A 22,709-nucleotide genomic window follows, 5' to 3' on the forward strand; every position below is an offset into this window, starting at 1 on the left:
AAAACCACACACACACACACACACACACACACACACACACACACACACACACACACACACACACACACACTACATTGCCTCCCAGTGGGAATATTATCACGGATGTATTTTCTTCTTCTCTGGGTATGGAGCTGGACCATGACAATGCGTGCCGTGTGTGTCTGACGTAGGCTGGCGGAGGAGAAAAACACAGACACCCCTCCACCACTGAAGCAAAGGGGGGGAGAAAGAAATGTTATATATACGCGTGTGTTTGTAACGGGTGGTTGTTTTCAACAGAGATGCGCGGAGTAACGTGGACCGAGGATGCACAATAGAGCACCGTGTTTAATTGCGGATTAAAGCAGGGGGGAGGAGGCGAGAGAAAAGGAAAAGGAGGGGGGAGAGCACAACAAGGAAGGCAAGGAGACGCTTCTTTATTATTAGGAGAAAAGAGGGGGGGAGACACACAGACAGCGTGAGCCCGGAGACGGTACAGACCGTGGCGGGGGAGAGGAGGACACCGACAGCCAGCAGCGTCGCTCGGATGGTGTTGTTGCTCCGGACGCGGCGACGATGCGGCCACACTGCTGGGTGATGGTGGCGCTGGCGGGGACCATGTCGTATCTTAGCCCGGAGAGAGCCCTCGGAGCCCCGCAGAGGGAAGGTGAGCGGAGGAGAGGAGGAGGACAGGAGGAGGAGGGGGATTGAAAACCTGTCAGGGATGCTGGAGAAAGGAGCAGAGATGGGGGATGTAGTCAGTAATCAAAAGGCCTCTCTACTGGCTGTGTTATGAGACATAATGAGAATTATTATTGTAGTGTACGTGGCTTGCTTAATCAAAACAGGAGCGAGTCTGGTTTGGTGATGGGTAGGGTACCATATTTGCATGCAGGGATGAAAATATTAGGGGGGGGGGGGGGCGGGTGTTTCGATGTCGGGCCTCACATCGATGCCATTTGAAAACAGCATATTCTGTATGAATAGCTGGCCAAAAACGTCGGTCAGTGCGATATATGTAGTCTATAAATAGCCTCTGCTTTGCACCGGAGATTATTTAGCCTATTTCCTACTGTTGGCATCTTTATTTTCTCTATCTGAATATGCCTTCTTCCCCCCAAGATCAGGCAGTGTGTTGTGTTTGTGTAATGTGCAGTCATTGTGTTGTGATGTATTGTTTTGATACGAGCTCCTGGCACCGGGGCTGGTGGAAAAGGCCCCGTGTTAGGTTCCTATTTATATGCAGTGTCTGTCTGGAAATCTGTCTAGGGAAAGATGAAAGAATAGCCCTGCACAGGAATTGTGCATCATCAGGATTGGAGCCATCACTTATGTTTGTGGTGCATGTTTATGGGGCCACACTACCCAAAGGGGTCTTTCAGTTTTCCTATAGCCCCTGTTTTGCATGTACAAATATCACAAATTAGCTGTGGAATCCAGAGTATAACATTTATTTGAATTTGCATCAGATTTGATCATTGATGAGCCCACACTTTGGTACGAATGTGGTTTTATATTCTGGTCACATCTTTACTCACTGTTGCGCAGGCTGTGTAAAACAAGTACAATCCTGTTATGTTCCAACTTTTCTGTGAACAAGAAAAAGACAAAAAAACAAGATGCTAAAAGTGTTACTCGAAATGCGGCCCACAAATGTATCTTGGGGAAAAAACGCATAACTTGTGTTTTTAGTAGAATGCTGATCCTCTTGTTACAATATTTATTAAGTTGGTTAATTATTCATTATACTTTGAAATTTATGTATGCAGTGTTTACCATATCAAAACCCTGTGAATGAATCTATTTTTGGATTTCTGTGAGTGACATGGAGAATGAATTTGGGATATTTTAAGACTGTGCAGTGACTTGTAAAACATTAGCCAAGTCATACATTTCAAGAAAAGATTTCAAAATTGTAATCCCATGAATTATATATTTTTTTAACCTAAAATAGGTTTTTATTTCACATGCGTATAGTTATTTTAGATAACATTAGTAATAGAGCTTTGTTTTTGGATAACAACAATTCAAAGTGTAAGTAATTTATTGTAATATCAGTGAATACAGTTCTAAAAGTTTATTAGGAGAGTACAGGGTTAACATTTCCTAATAACTGCCTTGCTAATAGGGTTAGGGTTAGGGTCATGTGTCATTTAATGTCTAAAATGCTGCTTTGTTTACACTGAAAAGATAGGCTGAGGTATGGTTTGAATATTAATGTTTATAATGTGTCCTTCAATGTGTTAAGCCTGAGTTGGACAGCTTCTGACTGTTTCAAGGTTACATTGTTCCTCTACTGATATAATGTTTGACGTATTTCGGCTACAGTGTTAATATGGAAACTATAGACAATACCTGAAGGGTATTTAACCACACTGCCCTGCCCCTTTTCTTTTCTACAGATGGTTCACTTCTCTCAATCAACCACGTTGAGGTACAAATATCAAAATGTCCCGATCCCTCCCTCTCTTACCTGAGTAGTAAACCTTCCTGATTTCAGTAACTTTTTTCCAGTTTCCAACCCTTCCCAATTAGCGCTCCTTTTTACCTAAATGACAACCAGCCACCCCTCCCTGCTTCTTAACTGTGTTTCCTGAGTGGAATGCCATTTTTGATATTTCCCTTTCCCCCCGTGCTTTTTTCCCTTACTGGAATGGTATATTATCCCACTTTCAAACTTTAACTCCAGTCTCTATTTTCTTTTACTGATACAGACGATTCGTTTTTTATCCTCAACTTAGTTTGTTTTCCTGCTTTCTCCCTCCAAATCCCTAAAGCAAGCTGTCCATTGGGGTTCTCCACTGTTTCCCCAAACCTGCCACTAAGAAACGCTCCAATGGTTTCCCTCTTAACAAAACACCTGTGTACCAAGATGTTACACCTTTCTGATTCAGTGAATTCTCTCTTTCCTTCTCACTGACTCAGACCTAACAATCTGCCACCCATATATTTATGTGTTAAATCCTTTCCTCTCTTGTATGTTCTTCCTTTCTCTCACTCAGTTTCTCAGACCAGGGCTGCCTCCCTCTCTCCTCCTCCCTACGTCGTCATCCTCATCTCTTGCTCGGGGCTCGTCTCTTTTGTCCTGCTGCTCCTGACCTGCCTGTGCTGTAAGAAAGGAGGAGTGGGGTTCAATGTAAGTCTTCAACATGTAAGAGATCTATTCACCCTTCTCTGCTTTATTTTTTCACACACCTTTTATGCATGCTGGCATGTATTTTTCTTTAATTTAAGCTTGGCTTGATTAACTGAGGGAGGATTTGACATGGAAATAGAAACAGGAGACAATATTTCCAACTTAATGAAGCAGAAATTGTCAATAATCATCTCCCAGTCTAATCTTAACTAAGCCTCCATCCTTCGAGCTGACAGTGTTGTTGAGCAGGCAGACAGGGTGTCATTAGTTAAGAGTGGCTGCTTTTTCATTGTCTGCCTCGCTCAATCCAGACATATTATCAAGTGACACTGCAGCTTATTTTATATTTTCAACCGGTATTGTGATTTCCTTATGCTGCTGTGCCACCACCAGGAGTTTGACAATGCAGATGGAGAAGAGATCTCTGGAGGCTCCAGTCCTATCCAGGAGGACAGCCTGTCGTCATGTCCCTCCCTCCCTGAGGTCTACACCTTGCCGGTCAGAGACAGGCCCACCTGCCCTGCCCTGCAGGATGGAGCAGGTAACAACCTAAAAAAAACAACTCCTGTTCTCTGACACTTATTTGAGCACACAAAACCCCCGAAAATGAAGCTGAAGAAATATCCTGCACTGAACTCCCTCATGGTCTGTTGCCTGAATCACTGATGTGGATCCATTAAAGGTCTCAAACCGAGAGCACAACCAGTTGCATTGGACTCCCCTCTGCAGTTCAATGGAGTGGAAACTCTGATCTGAGAAAATTCTGCATCAGTGCTCTGTGCAGGCCGGCCACGTTGGACATTTGGCCTCAGATAGGGATGGTGCGAGCTAGTCACGATATTCACCAGGCCATTGATCATGGCCAAAATAAATTCACACAAAATTATCAAAATATATATTAAAAGAACAATTACACAAATTGAAATTGAACCTGATGAACTCCTAATAAAAGAAAGTCCATAAGGCCTCAAGAAAGAAAAATAAATGGTTGAAGATGTGCTGATATCAGCATGTGTTGACATCAGCACATGCATGTCTGGCCCACCCACAGCCAATCAGCGCGTCATAGCAATTTTGACGTTCCTGACAAGCGGCAAACTCTGGGGCAGAGCCGGGAAGCGCAGAAGGAAGTGCCACAAACTGCAGTTCATCTGGCCGACATGGTATGGATGCAGAAAGGAGCTATTTCCATAGACCCCCATGTTAAAATGCCCAACTTTACAGCAGAAATAAACATGTTTCTAGCCTGGATCCAATACAACTTATTCTGGATATAGTTAGATTCCACCTTCATGACAATGGAATAGGGAGTGCATTTTTTTACCGTGTGTAAATTAGTAAAGTAAGTTTTGCCGTGAGTGAATGAAAGTCTTATTTCTTCTTGAGGTCTGCAGTGAAGCGTGTACACATTTGCTGAATATGAAAGCACTCTCAGTGTGTGCCCACTGTGCGACTGTCAAGGATAAACAACCTGTGGCCGCCAAGCCAGTCATGTGGATGTCAGTTTTACACATTCTGAGGCCGCCGAGCCTATGTTTTTGTTTTCACTGTTAGTTTATGTTTATGCTTATGTTTAATTAGTGCATTAAACTATAAATAAAATCATTAATGAAGTTTTCAGCTCAGACCCCACACTTAATAAGTCTCCCCCTGGCCCACCTACATTTCTCCAAGCCCACCCACACAATAATTCCTGGCTACGCCACTGGTTGACATGACATCAATTATTTATACACCATAAATATGTATTGGGTGTATCGTGACGCCCCTATCAGCACACCTTATTCATTTTGTTGCAGCAATGTTTTTTTGTAATTCTGATACTTTGCTGTGTAGAATAATGTGTGCCCACTAGAAGCCATTTTTAAATTGTATTTGCTGAACGTTTATCTGTGCTGAACTAAATACAAGTCTCTCTCTTAGTATTACATCATGATTTTGTTATATCACACCACATTTGGAAGCCTTTTGTGGTTCAATATACAAGTTACTTAAAAATGATGTGGAAACATCAGAATCAGAAACAGTTTTTTAACCAAATAGGTTTACACATACGAGGAATTTGCTTTGGTATAAGTGGTGCATACAGAGACACAGAAACATGAAAACATTTTCTTCAGCCAAGTAGGAGACATCTTATTCCTGGTATAGATATACTTTTCAAATGCATAGATTCTGGATCTTCCCTGAGTGTATCATCAGTTTTTAAAAGTGATCTTTTCTGCAGTTACAAAATGTACTTTCATATAAGAACATCAAACGCAGATTGTGACCCTGATCTTTTTTTATTCCTCGTCTATTTTACAGACTCCAAGTCGCAGTGCTTCAAAAGACACGCTTTAAACTATCTTCAGGAAATAGGAAATGGCTGGTTCGGAAAGGTGAGACAATCAACTCTAATATTCCTACACCATTTAGTTTTCATGTAAAATATAACCCGGGTCACAGATACATTTTTCTGATCTGTTATATTTAATGACCAGATGAGGGGTGTAAACTAAAGGCTGTTGTTTTACTGCTGGTCCTCTCCTGAGCACTCTCCCGTGATATTACTCATTGATCTGTTCAGGTGATCCTGGCCGAGGTGCTGTGTGACTGCAGCTCCTCTCAGGTCGTGGTGAAGGAGCTGCGTGTCAGTGCCAGCCCTCTGGAGCAGAGGAAGTTCTTGGCAGAGTCCGAGCCGTACAGGTGAGAAACCATTTTGGACGCAAAACAATGTTACTTTGTCTTGACAACAATTACTGTCACAGTTCGTTACTGTGTTTGACAGTGTGATTAGAGTACAGTGTTCAAATCGGGTCTGAAGGAAATCTGCACTACAGGAAAACGTGTCTAAAATAAGTTAATGTTAGCCATCAATAACAGATCCTACAGGTAAGGCGGTATGTGCATAGAGTGTTTTAAGTTGATGAAAACGGCATTTTCAATCATTGACTGAAGGAGCGACATTGGGTCTGGCTTGGATTCAACCTGTTTACACTCTAAAAAATATTGTTTTAATTTTGTATTGTATACTTAGAGAGATACTGTTACTGAAGGTAGATGATAATAAAACACACACACACTAATACACAGAGGAAGCAGCAAGGTCTTTATGTTCTTTTTTCTCTATTGCTATCTCTGGGCAAATCCCACTACAAACATCACCACCATGCCTGCACACACATACTCACACACACATATACACCCACAAAGAGTCATTTTCACACACTTTCATATGCTGTCTATTTCGTGCTCTCACTCGCACAAACATTTCACTTTTCCTGTTATCTTTTCTGTGTCTGATGTAAACACACCTACATAACAACAAGCTAAACACACACTATCTATCAATCTATCTATCTATCACTCACTCTATCTATCTATCTATCTATCTATCTATCTATCTATCTATCTATCTATCTATCTATCTATCTATCTATTTATCTATCTACCTATCAATCTATCTATCTATCTATCTATCTATCTATCTATCTATCTACCTATCTATCTATCTATCTATCTACCTATCTATCTATCTATCTATCTATCTATCTATCTATCTATCTATCTATCTATCTATCTATCTATCTATCTATCAATCAATCAATCTATCTATCTATCTATTTATCTATCTACCTATCAATCTATCAATCTATCTATCTATCTATCTATCTATCTACCTATCTATCTATCTATCTATCACTCTATCTATCTATCTCTATCTCTCTATCACTCTATCTATCTATATCTTTCTATCCATCTATCTATCTATTTATCTATCTATCTATCTATCTATCTATCTATCTATCTATCTATCTATCTATCTATCTATCTATCTATCTATCTATCTATCTATCTATCTATCTATCTATCTATCTATCTATCTATCTATCTATCAATCTATCTATCTATCACTGTTTGTTTGTCTGTTCATCTATCTGGTTTCTCTTTCTTCCTCGAGGAGCTTAAAACATCCGAACGTCCTTCAGTGTTTGGGGAAGTGCAGTGAGAGCGTCCCCTTCCTCCTGGTTATGGAGTTCTGTCAACTGGTGAGTACAAACTGCTGTTTGAATATCGAACAAAAGGGAAATTAAAACTAGCTTGGTGTGTACACAAAATAACATAAATACTTGTCAACAAGGCCTGTGACTCAAAACTAGCAACATAAGTGCAACCATTGTAATGTGTCTTTTAAAGATGAACTACTGCTTGTTTTTCTCATTTCGCTTCGTTTATCTAAAATTTGTGCTCAAATAATCTTTCATTTTCAGTGCTGTGTTGGTTGTTCAACTTGTATCTGAAAATTCTGTGCTGTTTATTGACACGACAGCTGTTGAGTCTGTAGTTATACAGATTGGTGTAAGAGTTGCATTAAATGTATGGGTTGTTTTCAACTGGTCTTAACTTCATTTACCCCTTGATTAAATGGTTTTAATGTCATTGTAATCATCTCATTTGCTGCAGGAATGATAAATGATTATGTTATAAATGTTCCGGTAGAACTTGAATCAGCTTTACATCAATACGCCAGCTTGTTTTCCTTCCCTCATCGGGCTTACTCCCTGACTGATTAAGGAAACCATATGAGTTGACTCTCCGGCCAAACAAAGACACACACAGATCAATTATATCAACACAGTGAGAGAAGCCAAACAACGCTGAGGGCTTCGTAGACTGCTATTATCATGTAGGATTATATCTCCTATTGTCTATTTCTTGTGGTTATTTTCAATCCTTTTTTTATAGTCCTCATTATATTTATTTATTCTTTATGTTCATAGCCTTCCCTTAAGCTCACAAGACTAATACCAAGGCTGCCACCTTATTACCAATACCCTGCTGGTTTGAGCCTCTCTGATGGAAAACACCCTAAAAAGGGATGGATTTACTGCAGATGTCCTACATATTCTCTGTTCTCTGAATCATCTGTTTTACAAGAAGGACACAAGCACTTAGTGTGCACAATGTTGTCCAAACTGGCATTACCTTACCTTGTACTTAAGCATGCATGCAATTGACTGCTGGCTTTACTGTTGTGATGTTCAATTAGGGCGACCTGAAGAGGTACCTGAGGGCCCAGCGCAAGTCAGATGGGATGACTCCTGACCTGCCCACTCGGGACCTCTTGACTCTTCAGAGAATGGCTTTTGAGATCACCTCCGGTCTGCTGCATCTCCATGAAAACAATTACATCCACAGGTTAGTCATGACTTCACCTCTGCGCATAATCAGGATCTAATCTTTAAACAAGATTGTATCTCTAAAAATATATGTCATGACATTAAAAAGAAGGTAATTTGCTCCTTTTTTTATGAACTCTTTTAATAATCTAATGTTTATCTTGGCGTGTGCTGGAACTTGTCTTTTTGGTTTACTAAGATTTTATATTGTTGTTGAATGTGGCTGATTGATGGAGGTTGTGCCTACTTTCTGCAGCGACCTGGCTTTAAGAAACTGCCTGCTGAACTCTGACCTCACTGTCAGGATAGGTGACTACGGCCTTTCACACAACCATTACAAGGTACGTTTTGATTTGATCTGCAAAATGTACCCTTGGTGGATCCATGTAGGATATTAGATTGATTTCCATTCTAACATGTGTAAATTCGTCATTCAGATAATGACAGTGCATTTATAAAAATAATTCTTGTTGTATGACATTGTGAAGGAGGACTATTACCTAACTCCTGATAAGTTATGGATCCCGCTGCGCTGGATTTCTCCTGAGCTGCTGGAGGAGTACAGAGGATCTCTCATCGTTACTGACCAAACCAAGGCCAGCAATATGTGGTTTGTACATTTGTATAGATTTCTATGTATTCATTTAGAGCGGTCACATCTGATTATATAGTGCAAGCCAGGTAGGATATGGATATTTCATGTGGGTAATTTATGATCGTATCCATCTATTTGGTTCTCAAGCAAGTTTTCCCTTTAATAATATCATGAAAAAACTGGTATAACAAACAGAATATCTTCTTATTACATGTTTTATGTATTTATCGTGCCTCAGTCTTGTTTCTTTTGAGTCAGAGCTCTGTGTAAAACAAAGTGTTCCTTTAAAAGCATTACATAACAAATAGGTCTGTGAAGATCTGTGTCTCTTCATCTCTACATTTCATTTCCCCCTGCAGGTCCTTGGGGGTGGTTATATGGGAGCTGTTTGAGTTTGGCTCTCAGCCCCACAGACACCTGAGTGACGAAGAGGTGCTGACCTTCGTCATTAGGGAGAGACAGATCACCCTGGCTCAGCCCAGACTCAAACTCTCCCATGCCGACTACTGGTCAGTGCTTATCCACTGAGTGGAGTTTGCAGAAAGGATGATTATGTTAATGGTATTGATTATGCTCTAATTCTGTTTGTCTCTCCTGTCCTCAGGTATGAGATCATGCAGTCCTGCTGGCTACCTCCATCCCAACGCCCTTCTATCGCAGAGATCTTCCTCCTCCTCTCCTCCCTCCTGGCTGCAGAGCGAGGAATAGCAAGGGATAGTGTTGGGGAAGAAGATGAAGAGGATGAGGAGTATGAGGAGGGCAGTAGAAGGCGAGGGGAGAGCGATGAGTCGTTTGAAAGGCGCTGGGACTTACTCCGACCGCCGGCTTTCCAGATTGCAGCAAACGAGCGGCAACGGGAGAGAGAGTACGGCAGGGAGGACAGAGACAACTCCTACCCCCTGCTGGACCCTGTGGGGAACTGTATCAACGCGTCCTCGACTGAACTGGACGACATCCTGACAGTCACCGAAACCAGCAAAGGCTTGAACTTTGAGTATTTCTGGGAGAAGGCTCATTCCAGACGCGGCTACAAACCTCTCCCTCCTCCCCAGCCAATCCCAAGTGTGAACAATAACCACAGGCAGTCTCTGGACACTCCCACCGTCGTCCCGGTGATAAGCGCCCGCAGCCCCTCCCTCGCCAGCGAGTACTACATCAGATTAGAGGAGCACACTCCCCAGGACAAGTCGCCAACTCTTAAAGGGAAGTCTTTCCGTTCTGACTCGATCTGCCTCGGAGACATGGAGTTGATGGAGATCCGCAGTGGAATGCTGGGAAAAGAGCGAGTCCCTTATTTCTCGTCTGACAAGTGTGGGAAGGGTATCCAGATGGTGAGATCGAGCGAGGTTCATCTCCATGTGCCCAACACAGGGGTGGCTGAGTTCAGAGACACTTCGAGCAGAGTGACTGACTTCTCAGTAGTCGATTTAGGAGACGATGATGATGATGAGGAGGACAGGAGAAGGAGTAGTGATCCGGATAAAATAGCCCCGGTCCTTCCTCCCAAGCCTCGCTCTATGTCCATGTCGTCAGCCAACCATCTCTACTCGCGCCCCCTCCCCGCTCCTCCACTCGGTTACAGAGGACTGCCTCACTACACCATCGGGGGGAAAATCGAAACAGACCCCCATCACATCACTACCTTTAATCACCTGGGCCTCCATAGGGCCCGACAGACACTACCCCCATCCCCGTCGCTATCCCCCTCCCTTCCCCCATCCAGCCATCCGATCTACCCCCAACCTCCTCAAATGTGTCCCCCACCCCTCCCTCCCCACTCCAAACCACAAAGAGGTTTTCCCAGCTACAACACAGCGGAGACTTATTCCAGATACAGTAGGCCGCAGATGCAGAGTTCGAACAGAGACCCGCTATCCTGTGACTTGTCTGACAGAGAGGGTGGCAGCAGGCATTTAGCATCCTTGCACAACTCCAAGGACAGTTCCCATTCTCGTGCAAAAGACTTTGACTCCCCCATTCGCAGAGAAAACCCGTTTCGCCCAATTTACCGTAATTTACCCCGCCCTCATCCTGACAGACAGTCTTCATCAAGTCCTACCTACTCAGACGAGGATGACTCTCCTTTTACGTCCCCAGAGAGAAGCGGTGGGAACTCTGTCCCTCACTCCAGCCTCTCTGAAGATGCAGACCCTTCCGCTGGAGACTCCTTCTCCAGGGGAATGAAAAGGACTCAGTCCCGACTTGACACCATCCTGCCGGCCATCTGGAGGGAAGATGCTGAACTCCTTTCTGAACGTGTGGCCGCTGCCCAAAAATCCCCCATGCATCTGTTTCTGACGGAGATCTCGAGTGTGAAAGAGTCCACTGAGTCCAAGTCTGAGACTCCATGGGAGGGAAAGAAGGAGGAGAAAAGAGATGGAGAGACGTGGGGGAACTTTGTTTTGCCCAACAGAGGGATGCGGCGCTCCCGGTCGCTGATCACAGAGCTGGGGTCAGCAGGACAGTCATGGGGGTCAGAGAAACGCAACCACAGCTCGGGAAATGAGGAGGACCAAACAGTCACTAACGAATCAGTTCAGAGGGATCTCTTCCTCACAGAGATTGACACAGGCATGGACACGGGTCCAGAGGGAGGATCTCAACCCGATCCAGTCAAATACCTCTATCCTTCAGGATCCAGGTTGCGGCCCTATGTCTGTGCGCCTGGCCTGCCCACGTACACCGAGGCTGAGGAAGCGTACTCTAAAGGAATACGGAGATCCCGCTCCCTCCTCTCTGAGATCACTGTCGGGAAGCAGGAGTCTGACCTGCAGCAGGAGCCTGCCAAGACAGAGATGACCAGGGAGGAGTTCCTGAAGGAGATCCAATCAGCAGAGACCTTCCTGACGGAAATCATATCCAGACAAAACGCTGCCACAAACAAAAAGGAGACAGATTCATCTTACTCCCCTACTCCACTATCTCCTGAATACGAGTCCATTTGCATTGACCCAGGCTCCGCTCAGACCATCAGGTTTCAGTCGGAGAGCTCCATACGAGCATCCAACAAAGGAAAAGAGGAAACACCAACTGAGGCCATCTATGCTCAAGTGACCAAGAGGGCTAAAAAGAGCGAGATAAAGGTTTCTATGAAACCGGAGATCCCAGTCCTTCATATAGGATCAAATAAACAACCTCTCACATCGGACAGCGAAGGAAGCGATGCTGATCACTGCCAATCTGGTGATTTTGTGTTTTCAGAAATCATGCCCAAAAACGGCCTCCTGCACAACCAAACACATGCAAGTCAGAATGAGGAGGAGACTTTAGATGGCCCCGCTTTACCTGCAAGAGGAGAGCAAACAGCAGAATCCAACACTGTGACACAGCAGGAGAATGAATCGCTGGAAACAGATACTCAAAGAGAAGATGTTATAGGGAATGGAGGGTTAATGAGAGCAGACAGGGCAAGCAGCCCTGAGAGAGACGATCAGACAACATGTGATGTTGACCAAGAAAAGTACCACACTGATATCATTTCTGCAGTGGATTCTGAAAATATCACTGCAGCAGATCTGGAGAATTTTGGTTCTCAGATTCATGATGAGGCAAAGAGAGAAAACAATGACACTGGGCAGGAAAAACCTTGTCACATTTCCCAAGAGGAAGCCGCTCCTGCTATCACTCCAACTACTCCAGACTGGGACCCCTCCTCTGACGTCTCACTCATGACCCCCACAGACTCGGTCCTGTCTCCTTTGACTTCAAACTCAGCCGACTGTCTCACACCCAGTGACTCATGGACGAGCAGCGGAGGCGGAGTGGGAAGTGGCGGGTGGCGAGCTCTGGGAAATGAAACACCCCATCGAGACTCTGCATATTTCTCAGACAGCGACTGGGAGGGGGACGGGATGACCAGGAGGAGCAGTGACGGACTCATGGCCTCCAGGCCGAGCAGCAGTCGAGCAGCAGACAGGGGAACTCTGACTGGGATAGAGGAGAAAACTGAGGAGGAGGGGGAGAATGGAGAAAAGAGCCCCTTAAGAAATAGTAAAAAGACGTCGGATAAGAAAAGTGAAAGTGGAACAACTATTGAGATGTTTGAGGAAAGTATAACTTTATATCAACATGCTACAGAGAATTCCGTCCCTGATTTAGGTGATGATGAAGATTCTCTGAACAAAGAGCTTGAGTCAACACAGAGAGATGACTCTGGCATTTTCCAAAACGAGAGCAAAGAGTCATCACTGCTGTGTGATGATCAGCAGGCCAAGGACTGTGTTGACTTAATTGATAAGTTATTCACAAAATTAGATGATGAGCCACTGAAAGGGCTTCCTCACAGCAGCGGGTATCCGATAGACAACGACTACACAGATGGCGTCGTCGCTCAGATAACAGATTGCAAATACCAGGACGCTGCAGAGAACAAATTTAATCTGCAATCCAAGAGCCTCGCTGAGAAAAACGTTTTGATCGAGGCTCTATCTGGCAGTCTGTCAAAGGATTGCGTCTTGAGGCCCAACACCACAAGTATAACAGAGACTGATATTGATATTTCTGCAATGAACTCTCTCAAATGTGGAAATGACGCTGTGCAATCTGCAACACCATCTCAAGATGACAACAGAGAGTCAAGGTTATCCACCATGTACGGAATTCAAAGCAGTGACCCCACACTCGGAGATCCAGCGGCGTCAGTAGTCGAGTCAAGCGATGACGGGACGTCTGTCTTTGATAAAGAGAGTGGTCTGATTAGTCCTTCTTGGGCCGAGGAGGGTGATGAAGAGTCTGAAGGAGGTGAAGAGAGGCCGAGGCTGGACCACAACGAGCTGGGCCTGAGAAACCTGCAATGCTCAGAAGGCAGCGAGGTAAAGAAGGTCACGACGGAGACGGAAACGGAGACGGAGACGGAGACGGAGAAACAGCTGGCTGCCACAGAGCTGAGTAACGCCATGAAGGAAAAGTCCCCCTTGAGAGGGACAGTGAGTCGGATGGACTCTGCTAACAATGTGGATAATAGCTCCTGCGAGGGCCTGGATGTGAAGACTAAAGAGTTATGGAGCGCCCTGGAGGAGGATGAAGAACTAACCGAATCTGGTGTCGTTAGGGGGGAGTTTGACTGCCATCGTTTTTTACAGTCAAGTGATTTACGGTTGTGGCCTGATGAAAATGACCAGTGGGCCTCACCAGAGAGGAGGAGCCAAGATGTTGAACTCAGGTCTGAATTGTTCTCTGGGTTCAGTAATAAAGCCTGGGAGGTGGGGGAAAGGCTCGTTGTGGGTCAGGAGTTTTGGGAGGCTGAAGAAAACGATGAACTTGCAGGAAGTGAAACTCATCCTGCCATCTTGGCGGGCAGTGAAGAAACCAGGAACGAGGAAACACAAGGACTTGTGGGTAATCTTGCCCTGAAGGAAAGGTGGGACTCTGCAGACAGTGATGATCAACAGTTGGAAGAAGTGGTAGAGATACAACAGGTAGAGATACAACAGGAGGAAAATATTGAGAACTTCATAGAAATTGGCTGTCTCAACAAAGACCTGGAAAGAGAAACCTCAGATATTGAAGTGGAGAATAAAGAAATCCCAGAGCAGGAGTCCTTGGAGAAGGACGAGAGTAAGATTTTATGTACAGACAACGAAGGTCTGCAGGACTCCACAGAGACGGAAGAAAATCAAAATTTTAACAGATGTCCTCAGAATCTCCAAAAAGACGAAGAGACATCAACCAAGCAAATTGATGAAACCATCTCTAACCCAGAGAGCTGCTTCAGTCAAACTTTAGAAAGCTCAAGTATAATTATTTGCATCACCGAAGCTCCTCATGAGAACCTTTCCCACTTGGAAAATGTTGAATCAGGCGCAGAATCAGAGGAGGAAACCAGACCATGGCATGCTAAGGAATACGTAGAAGGGAGAGTAAGCATTATGAATGAAGAAGAGGATTACAGAGACTTGCCCCCTCCACCCAATCCCATCTATTGTCCTGATGACCTTGATATGCAGGAGGACACAGATCCACAGGTCGACAATTTCAGCTCGGTAGATTTCCCTAGTCCTCCACCAAGCATAGACCTTGATGTGCAAGATGATAAATTGGAGAGTTTAGATGACTCTTTTCCTAGCCCACCGCCATCCGTTATCGAGGCAGAGGAGTTTATTAGTCACATTAATCTAGAAGACTTTATTGCTAGTACTGAGACAGAGTCGTATATTTCCCCAACTCACAGCGCAGACGTGTCAGAGCCACCTCTACAAGAATCACCACCTGCTACAACTCAGAGTAAAGGGATCTCAGCCAACCTGAACCTCCCCACTGTGCATATAACCCTGGCCGATGAGAGCGACCTCACACCCAACACAGAAATACAGGATGAACCGAATAATCTGTTCCAGGAAACTTCATCTGCCACCCCATCTCCACCCCAAGTTCCCCTCAATAACCTCCCAGAATTACTGATTTCAGAGTGGAAAGATTTGGATGAGGAGCCCCTGGAGGATTTTGAAAAACTCGAACAACTGTGCTGCATTTCTGGGGACGAAGAGGACTCTCTGGGCGACCTTTTTCTGGGGAACCTGGAGATCCTGGAGTCTCTGAAGAAGACACCTGAGCAGAAGGGCAGCAGTGTTGGTGAAAGTGATGAAGGTGAGAAGACAGGTGGCTCCTCTACTCCTGAGGGGAGCAGGGGGGATTCGAATGACGAGTCTGATACTCTGGTAGAGTCAACACCACAGCTGATCCTGGATTCTCAAGAGAAGAAGAACGACGGCCAGAGATCACAGAGTGAAACATCTGATGTCAAAGACCATGGCTCTCTCTCTAAGATGACAACAAAAAATGGCCTCATGATGCAGGTGAGCATGTTTTTTTGTCTTTTTTCTTTCTGTTTTGTTTGATGTAAGAGCATTCTCTATATTAGCTTTCTACGTGTATTCACACCTCTTCATTGTTTTGTTTTGTCGTTCAGGTGTGTGAGGAAAGGCTGCAGTTCTCCCTCAGTGAAAATGTGAAAACAAACATGCTCTGGGGGTCGACTGTCAAAGACACGGCGATGATCAGACCCTGGAGCGAACAAATCGCAGAGAACAGCAGTGAGCTGGTCACTGTGACGGAGCAAAACGAGGATGAAAGGTATGAAGAAGGCTGGATTAGGAAATCTGCGTTTGTCTTAAATGCTCGATTGACCCTAAACCATGAAAAACAAAACAAAAACACAACACAAATGTTCTACCTTTCCTCTACCTTTAGTGGTATCTTATGGAGGCCATTAAAAGTGTTTTTTATTCACAAAACACTTTTGTCATTGCGGCTCAGCAGTATTCAGACATAGAGAACATTTTCATTTTCATTTTCTCAGTTTTTAAGATATATTTCTTCACCTTCACCACAGTATAGCTGAGATGAATGGATTTTCATTTCCAGGGCTTAGACTATTAAACATTTATATATTTTGAAAGATCATCTCTTTTCAGAAACAGTTTCTCCCTTACTTTTGAACAGCACACAATGCGACAAGAAAGTAGTAGTAAGTAGAACGTTTTGCAGAAAGTAGTTCCAAAGAAAACTGTTGACAGTAACATCTGCGGGTTACAGGGATACCATCAACCTATTCATCTAGTTGTGAGCACCATGAATGAAATACAAATGAGATGAAAGTGATGAATCCTTGAAAAATCTAAATAAAACTCTGCATGACCAGATACCACAAGGGTTAGACAACAAAAACAACGATATGATTATATTTTGTTTAAAAAACCTTTTGATATTGCTGTTTTAATTCATGTTTGTTTGTTATTTGTTGATGTTGTTGTAGCCAAGAGGAGCAGGAAAGTTCCCAGAGCTTTCAGCCGCACAAGGAGTATGAAGAAACTAATGCTGAGCCGCTCACTGTGATTGAACAACCTGAGGTCACAACCCCTCAGCCTACTGCGAACCAGGCTATGAAAGGTACCTTCAGGTTGCACGGAAATATATTCATGGTTGACATCATTAAATACAAATTGGAATATTTCGGTAGCCATACACAGTTGCTATAGAGTATCCATGTGGTTACTATTCAAAGTAGCAGAAAGAGCAGAGGGGGAAACAACTGGAGTAAATGTGAAAAACAAAATCCAGTTTATCCTGTGTTTTTGGTAGTTGCTAGGCTCAGAGACAACAGGAAAGTGGTCCAGTTGTCTGTGCTACAGCAGCAACAACAATAAAACCAGCAATAAAATGCCAGGGTCAGGGTGGGCAAAGTTATTGGTTTCCATTTAAAGTAAACTTCTTCAGTCTCAAGAAGAAAAGGTAGGATAAAGAGAGGAAAAAAGTGAATGTCAACAGCAGTCAATAACTAGCATATCTTTGCATGTAAAGGTTCTGTAAATGTCATCCAAATCTTTGAAGCGGTCCTAGTATGCACATTTTCAGAGTTTATATTTGTATTTTGTGCCTCTGCTTTGACATGATTACATTCTTTAAAGTTCAAAAAGTGTTTTATTTTTCTCATACTAGCTGTGCTTCAGCTTCACCGGCCTCTTAGCCTATCACGAAGAGTGTGTTGGAAAACCCCAAAAACATAATAATAGGGCCCCTTTAAATAATTTGTATCTCATGTCTAACCTCTCTTCCCTACATTCACAGCAAAACTTGCTCGTCTGTCCCTCGCCCTCCCTCCTCTCGCTCTGACTCTGCCCCTCACCTCCTCTGGAAAAGGAGGGTTTGGGGACGGTGCGATTGGAAATCGAATTGTGAGACGGAGAGGTCTGTCCTCAGGAAGCGACCCTGACGATGAGGAGGAAGAGGACGAGCAGGAGGACGAGAGCTCCCGGAGGGTGATAGTCGTCACAGAAACAGATGTGGACAAACGCGTCGGGCTCAGGAGTTTACTGAAATCACCGAAGGAGCCGATGGACAGAGAGAAGGACAGAGGAAGAAACGTGTCCTTTTTTGATGATGTCACAATCTATCTTTTTGATCAGGTACTTCCCTTTCCTAAATAATTTATTAACAGGAGATAGTTTGTGATTCAATATAAGGAGTCCTGACTTTTCTGTTTTCTTACAACAGGAAACTCCAACATATGAGTTGGGCAGTTCAGCGCCCACAAGTCCAGCCCCTGTGACGGTCAAAAACAGCAAGTTGGATTTGCGTGGTAAGATCAAAACATTTTACAACGCCTAAGAGTCTCACATTACTGATTAGACTCAATGAGGAAGTGACATTTTTTTCATGGTTCTAGGAATACCTCTGTCAATCAGTCCACCACTTTCAGACTCTAAAATTTCAACCAAAATTCACAATCCCAAAAAAAACAATCGTACTGGCTTGGTGATTCCATCACCACCAGGAGGTTAGCATTTATGAAATTGTCAGGATAATAATAATAATAAATTGTATTTGTCATCCGCTTTTACTGGTGCTCAAAGACCCTTTACAAAGATAGAAAAATAAAATCAAGCCCAAAAAAACAAAATTTAACAATAGGACATTAATCACACATTAAAAACAGTCAAAAATGTGAGATGTTATCAGTGTTTTGAAGATTGGGGAGGTTTGTGCCGTCTCTGATGTGTTTTGGAATGAGTTCCAGAGGGAGGGGGCAGCGATGGAGAAGGCTCTAGGTTTGGTGCTTGATCCATGTAGTAATGAACAAGACATTGGCACCTGATAAGCGAAGGCAGGGGGAAGGGCTGTGGTGGTGGAGCAGCTCAGTGAGATAGGAGAGAGGCCTGGTTGTTGGGTGCTTTGTGTGTTAGGAGAAGGATTTTTAAGTGTATTTGTTGAAGGACAGGAAGCCAGTACAGGTTTTTGAGAACAGTGACGATGATGTATTGAAGTTTATTGAGAATGTTGGATGATGAGCCAAAAAGGCTGTTACAGTAGTCCTGTCTCGAAGTGATGAATGCGTGGATGAGGGTTTCTGCAGCAGGGAAGGAGAATGATGGGCGGAGGGGGCAATGTTTTTGAAGTAGAAGAAGGCCAAATTCAATACCTCTGCTGTAGGTTGTGTTTGTGCTAGTACGATGTTTAATATAATGAACCTGCTTAAGATCAGCAAGATAGCATTGTCAGTGTGTATACGTGAGCATTCAGGTCAAAGCACAGCAATGTCATGAGGGTCATCCCTGTGTTCACAGGCAGATTGGTATGGGCTGTTTCTACAGTTCAAATTGCAAAGAAAGGAAAGACGCCATCAGTGTCTAAAGTCAGTCTTGTCTGCCAATTTGAGAGTGGAGGTTTTAAGAAGTTTAACATCAGTAGGCTTTAATCTGTAGGTAGATGATTTAAGCATATTGCCCCGGTAAAACATACGTTGAACATTTGACACAATCAAGACCGGATTAGTACCTCCAGGGGCCCCTGGGCACTGAGCGCTCATGGCCCCCCCCCCCAACCCACGTACCAACAAGTAACACCACGCCTACCCAATCATACCAACATGACCAATATTTAGAATTTTCAGTCAATCTGGCATGTCAAATCGCACACCTATTTGTCAAAAGCAGGGACGCAGCCACATAGTTCAACCAAAGTAGGTCTAGCCTTTTGCCCTTTTAGTAAAAAATCACAAGACAAAGATACAATGGATAAAATCCCAAGATAGTGTATGGCTCAGGAATACCTAGGTAATATCACTCAAAACCTCAGAGCAGCACCCCACTTAATGCCAAAATATGACTGGCTGGCTGTACAAGTACACAAGGAGTTTTATTAGTTACGAACGTGCCGGGCAGTGCGGTCCCTTGGGTTAGATGCGCGTTCATAATGCTGAGGAAAATAACTCTCAGAATAATATTATTAGAACATTTTACAACTTGAGGACCGAGTGTTTTTAATAAGGGCTATACAAACGTTCATACTGGGTAGTTTAAAAAAAATTATCCAACGATTTACAGACCACTCTTTCCCAATGTAAGTCAATGGGAAAAAGTGTTTCCGGGCCCAGCAACCTAACGGAGGTGTAGTACTGCCGTTTGGCCACTACGAATATTCTCATCAGAGTCCGGCACACTTCCTGGGGGCTTGAGTGAGACCTACAGTACAGAGACGCTTTAGAAAATATATTAATTTGACCCTATAGAAAAGCTGTGTTATTTATGGTGAAGAGTGAGTATAATTTAAAACAATGTATGATGAGCGAGGTTGTTCCCCGGATTTAAAAAAAAAATTAAAATAATATATATTTTTTTCATCTTGTCACTGAGGACTCTCTTTGCTCAAGGGCCCCTGGGCACTTGCCCAGGTTGCCCAAATGGTTAATCCGGCCTTGGACCCAATGGAAAAACAGCAAAACACTCAGCAAAACATTGCTGAGTAAATAACCTATATGAAAGGTCTTGTTAATGTTTCATATTAAAGGATATTTAGACGGGCAACATCACAGTACCACTATGATGCTTTGGACTCTTATTATCAGACTCAAGAGATAAAGCGCCTGACATATTTTCCCTTCTACACATGTACTATCCCTATGTCCCCACCTTGAGCCGTAGAATGACGTAATACAATCTGACAGCCACTAACTCGCTCCCACCCACCGAAATGGAAAACCCTAATTTCAACCTCCTCCTCTCCAAACATGCAGCCAGAATTAATCTTCTATAATTTTCCCCTCGGCTCTGTGACATGTGGAACTGAGCGGCGACATAAATCCTGCGCTCAACAATGCAAGGCTAAGCTGTGTTCCCCAACACGTCTTCATTTGCTCCCTCGACTTCCTCTCGCTATCTCGTACACTGATCACCTCATTTCAGAGAGTAATGAAGGTTTGGGCTCACAGTGTCTTTTGGGCTGCAGAAACTCCAAAATTAGATGCTTTCATGATCTTTTGTAGAGACTTGAAACGGAAAGAAGAGGCTGTGTTCAGTTTGAGCTATTTTTAACTAGAATCTGTCCAGCATTGCTTTAGTGTGATTTTATTATAGATCATTAGATTATGTTCTGACTTGTATTTGGTTTTATAGTAATATCTTACTCTATTTGTATTAAATACCCTGCCATAAACGGATGGTGTACCTGAACTTCAGTATGTTAATTCTGATGTATTTTATTTTAATGAAATGTTACCTGGGTATGCTATACATCATTAAGCGCTTTGAGCACCAGGAAAAGCGCTTTATAAATGTAATGTATTATTATTATTATTATTATTATTATTATTATTATTATTATTATTATTATTATTATTATTATTATTATTATTATCTGTAATCTGAAGGAAAACAATTAAACAAAAATAATTATGCATTGTATTGTTTTGGCAACATGAAATGAATAAATACAAACACATCACATTCCTACTATTTACTGAACTGTACTCTTTTGTTAAAATACGTGAGGAGTCTGGTAGCAGCATTTTGAAATAGGAGTACAATTCAACACATGCATCCCAGGAACTTGTGACTGAGATTTTTCCTCTTTCCATCAGGAAACATCAAGAGCAAAGAATCAAAAAGGAAGGAGGATCTATCAATCAAACCAAGGTCGTCTGTGGGGTCAAAACACGTATCATCGTCGCGCTTCACTGTCAGCCCTGCCAACGACCCCCACCTCGCGTGATGTTACGTGTCGTCGTGGGAACCTGTGGGAGCTGAACCCTCTCGGACTGGCCAGCAAATTAACCCCAACAACCAGCCATTCACCCAGAGGCTATTTTTTTATTGAAGAGGCAACGAAAGATTGAAGCTCCTGTTCTCAAAGCTGGACACATTCCAGGTTTTACCAGCGACAGGATTTTGTATGACAGGGCTTGTTGTGCTCCTGCCTGCCACTATTTACAGAGTTTTATTCTTTAAGTCTTTGGAAAAGGCAGCATATGCTAGGAGAAGAGGAGCCTGGAGCTTTGTAAAATCTGAAACAGATTTGACAGCTATGCAGTGGGAGTCTTGCTGTGTACCAGCTTACCTTCTCTCTTTCTTCTTCATTCTGTGGTATTATTCCCCAGATGTGCGGGGAACGCACTTTCTTTAGTCATTAATTCGTCTAGGTAAACGCTTGGATTCCATTCCTCTCTTTATTAAAGACGTTTTTCATTGCAGTCAGTCAGATGTTCTTGTCGGCAGCAGTTTGGAGCAGAAATTGCTTGACTCCTGTATTTGACAACACTCATTTGCATTTGTACAAATATCATAATACAAGTGAATACAACATCATTTTAGAGCTGTTTACTTTTAGATGTATTCTTAGACTGCACGTAAAATGAAACAAGCTATGCTTATTTTATACTTTAAGTTCCAAAAAGATTTGTTGTTAATTTATATTAAGTATATTTATTTTATTTATTTATTTAAAACAAGTTTTCATGCAATATTTTATTGATTTGATTATTTATTAATTGTATTTATTTGATTTACTGCAATTAACCTATTAACTTTGCTCTGATTTGTTTGGGACAGAATGCATCTGGTTATATCTTCTCTAAGATCTTCATAACAAATCAATCAAAAATATTTTCCCAAACGTCTTAATTGCTAAAAAAATAAGTATTTTGTATAATTTTACTTGTTAATATATGCCAATCTGTAAGAAAATATGTCCTGTAATGTGTCATTATTTTTTGAATGTCTATGAATTTTTAGCTGTCTTGTCATTATTTTTACCTTGTTTAAAGACCGCTATCGTAGTTTAGCATGAAAAATTGAAGCCTTTCATCAGTAAATAATTCCATTTGTTTGTGTATCTGTTAATTTACCCCATTTTCTACTAATAACAGTCCATCATGCAGTCGAGGTCCAACTAGTCCATTTGTTTAGTCTGTTTAAATGTTGGTTAAAAACCTGTATTGTTTAAACAATTGTTTTCGAGGGATAATGTATAAACAAGGGGAAATAAAAACTACAAAATGTGAACCTCTTAATGAACTGTTTCATGGCAATAATTCGTATGTTCTGTAATCGCAACGCGCTCTATTTAA

General features: G+C 42.8%; 1 protein-coding gene across 3 annotated transcripts; it reads left to right on the forward strand.

Annotated features, from left to right (window-relative positions):
• The first annotated feature begins 130 nt into the window (after positions 1–130).
• Positions 131–22,648, forward strand: lmtk3 (lemur tyrosine kinase 3). Of its 3 annotated transcripts, none has more exons than XM_079693431.1 (16): positions 131–646; positions 2,982–3,130; positions 3,509–3,656; positions 5,423–5,496; positions 5,685–5,803; positions 7,059–7,146; positions 8,148–8,296; positions 8,534–8,618; positions 8,766–8,887; positions 9,232–9,381; positions 9,477–15,666; positions 15,780–15,943; positions 16,626–16,759; positions 17,438–17,775; positions 17,864–17,948; positions 21,225–22,648. In XM_079693431.1, the coding sequence occupies exons 1-16, from the start codon at positions 556–558 to the stop codon at positions 21,353–21,355; spliced, it is 8,217 nt and encodes a 2,738-aa protein (XP_079549557.1). In that variant the 5' UTR covers positions 131–555; the 3' UTR covers positions 21,356–22,648. The 3 variants fall into 3 exon arrangements, with proteins under 3 accessions (XP_079549557.1, XP_079549558.1, XP_079549559.1); XM_079693432.1 differs by having other exon boundaries at positions 7,062–7,146; XM_079693433.1 differs by having other exon boundaries at positions 132–646; positions 2,982–3,115; positions 21,225–22,647.
• Positions 22,649–22,709: the final 61 nt, after the last annotated feature.

The sequence above is a fragment of the Notothenia rossii genome (genome assembly GCF_949606895.1).
Source record: "Notothenia rossii genome assembly, chromosome: 7".
In the NCBI taxonomy this organism is placed as follows: Eukaryota; Metazoa; Chordata; class Actinopteri; order Perciformes; family Nototheniidae; genus Notothenia; species Notothenia rossii.

What these genes read in the sequence shown, in the direction of transcription:
- lmtk3 (XM_079693431.1), top strand. Translation starts at nt 556, where the DNA reads ATGCGGCCACACTGCTGGGTGATGGTGGCGCTGGCGGGGACCATGTCG. An exon ending in GAAATGGCTGGTTCGGAAAG is followed by an intron (nt 5,497 to 5,684) that starts GTGAGACAATCA and finishes TGATCTGTTCAG; the next exon opens with GTGATCCTGGCCGAGGTGCT. An exon ending in AAAATGGCCTCATGATGCAG is followed by an intron (nt 15,667 to 15,779) that starts GTGAGCATGTTT and finishes TTTGTCGTTCAG; the next exon opens with GTGTGTGAGGAAAGGCTGCA.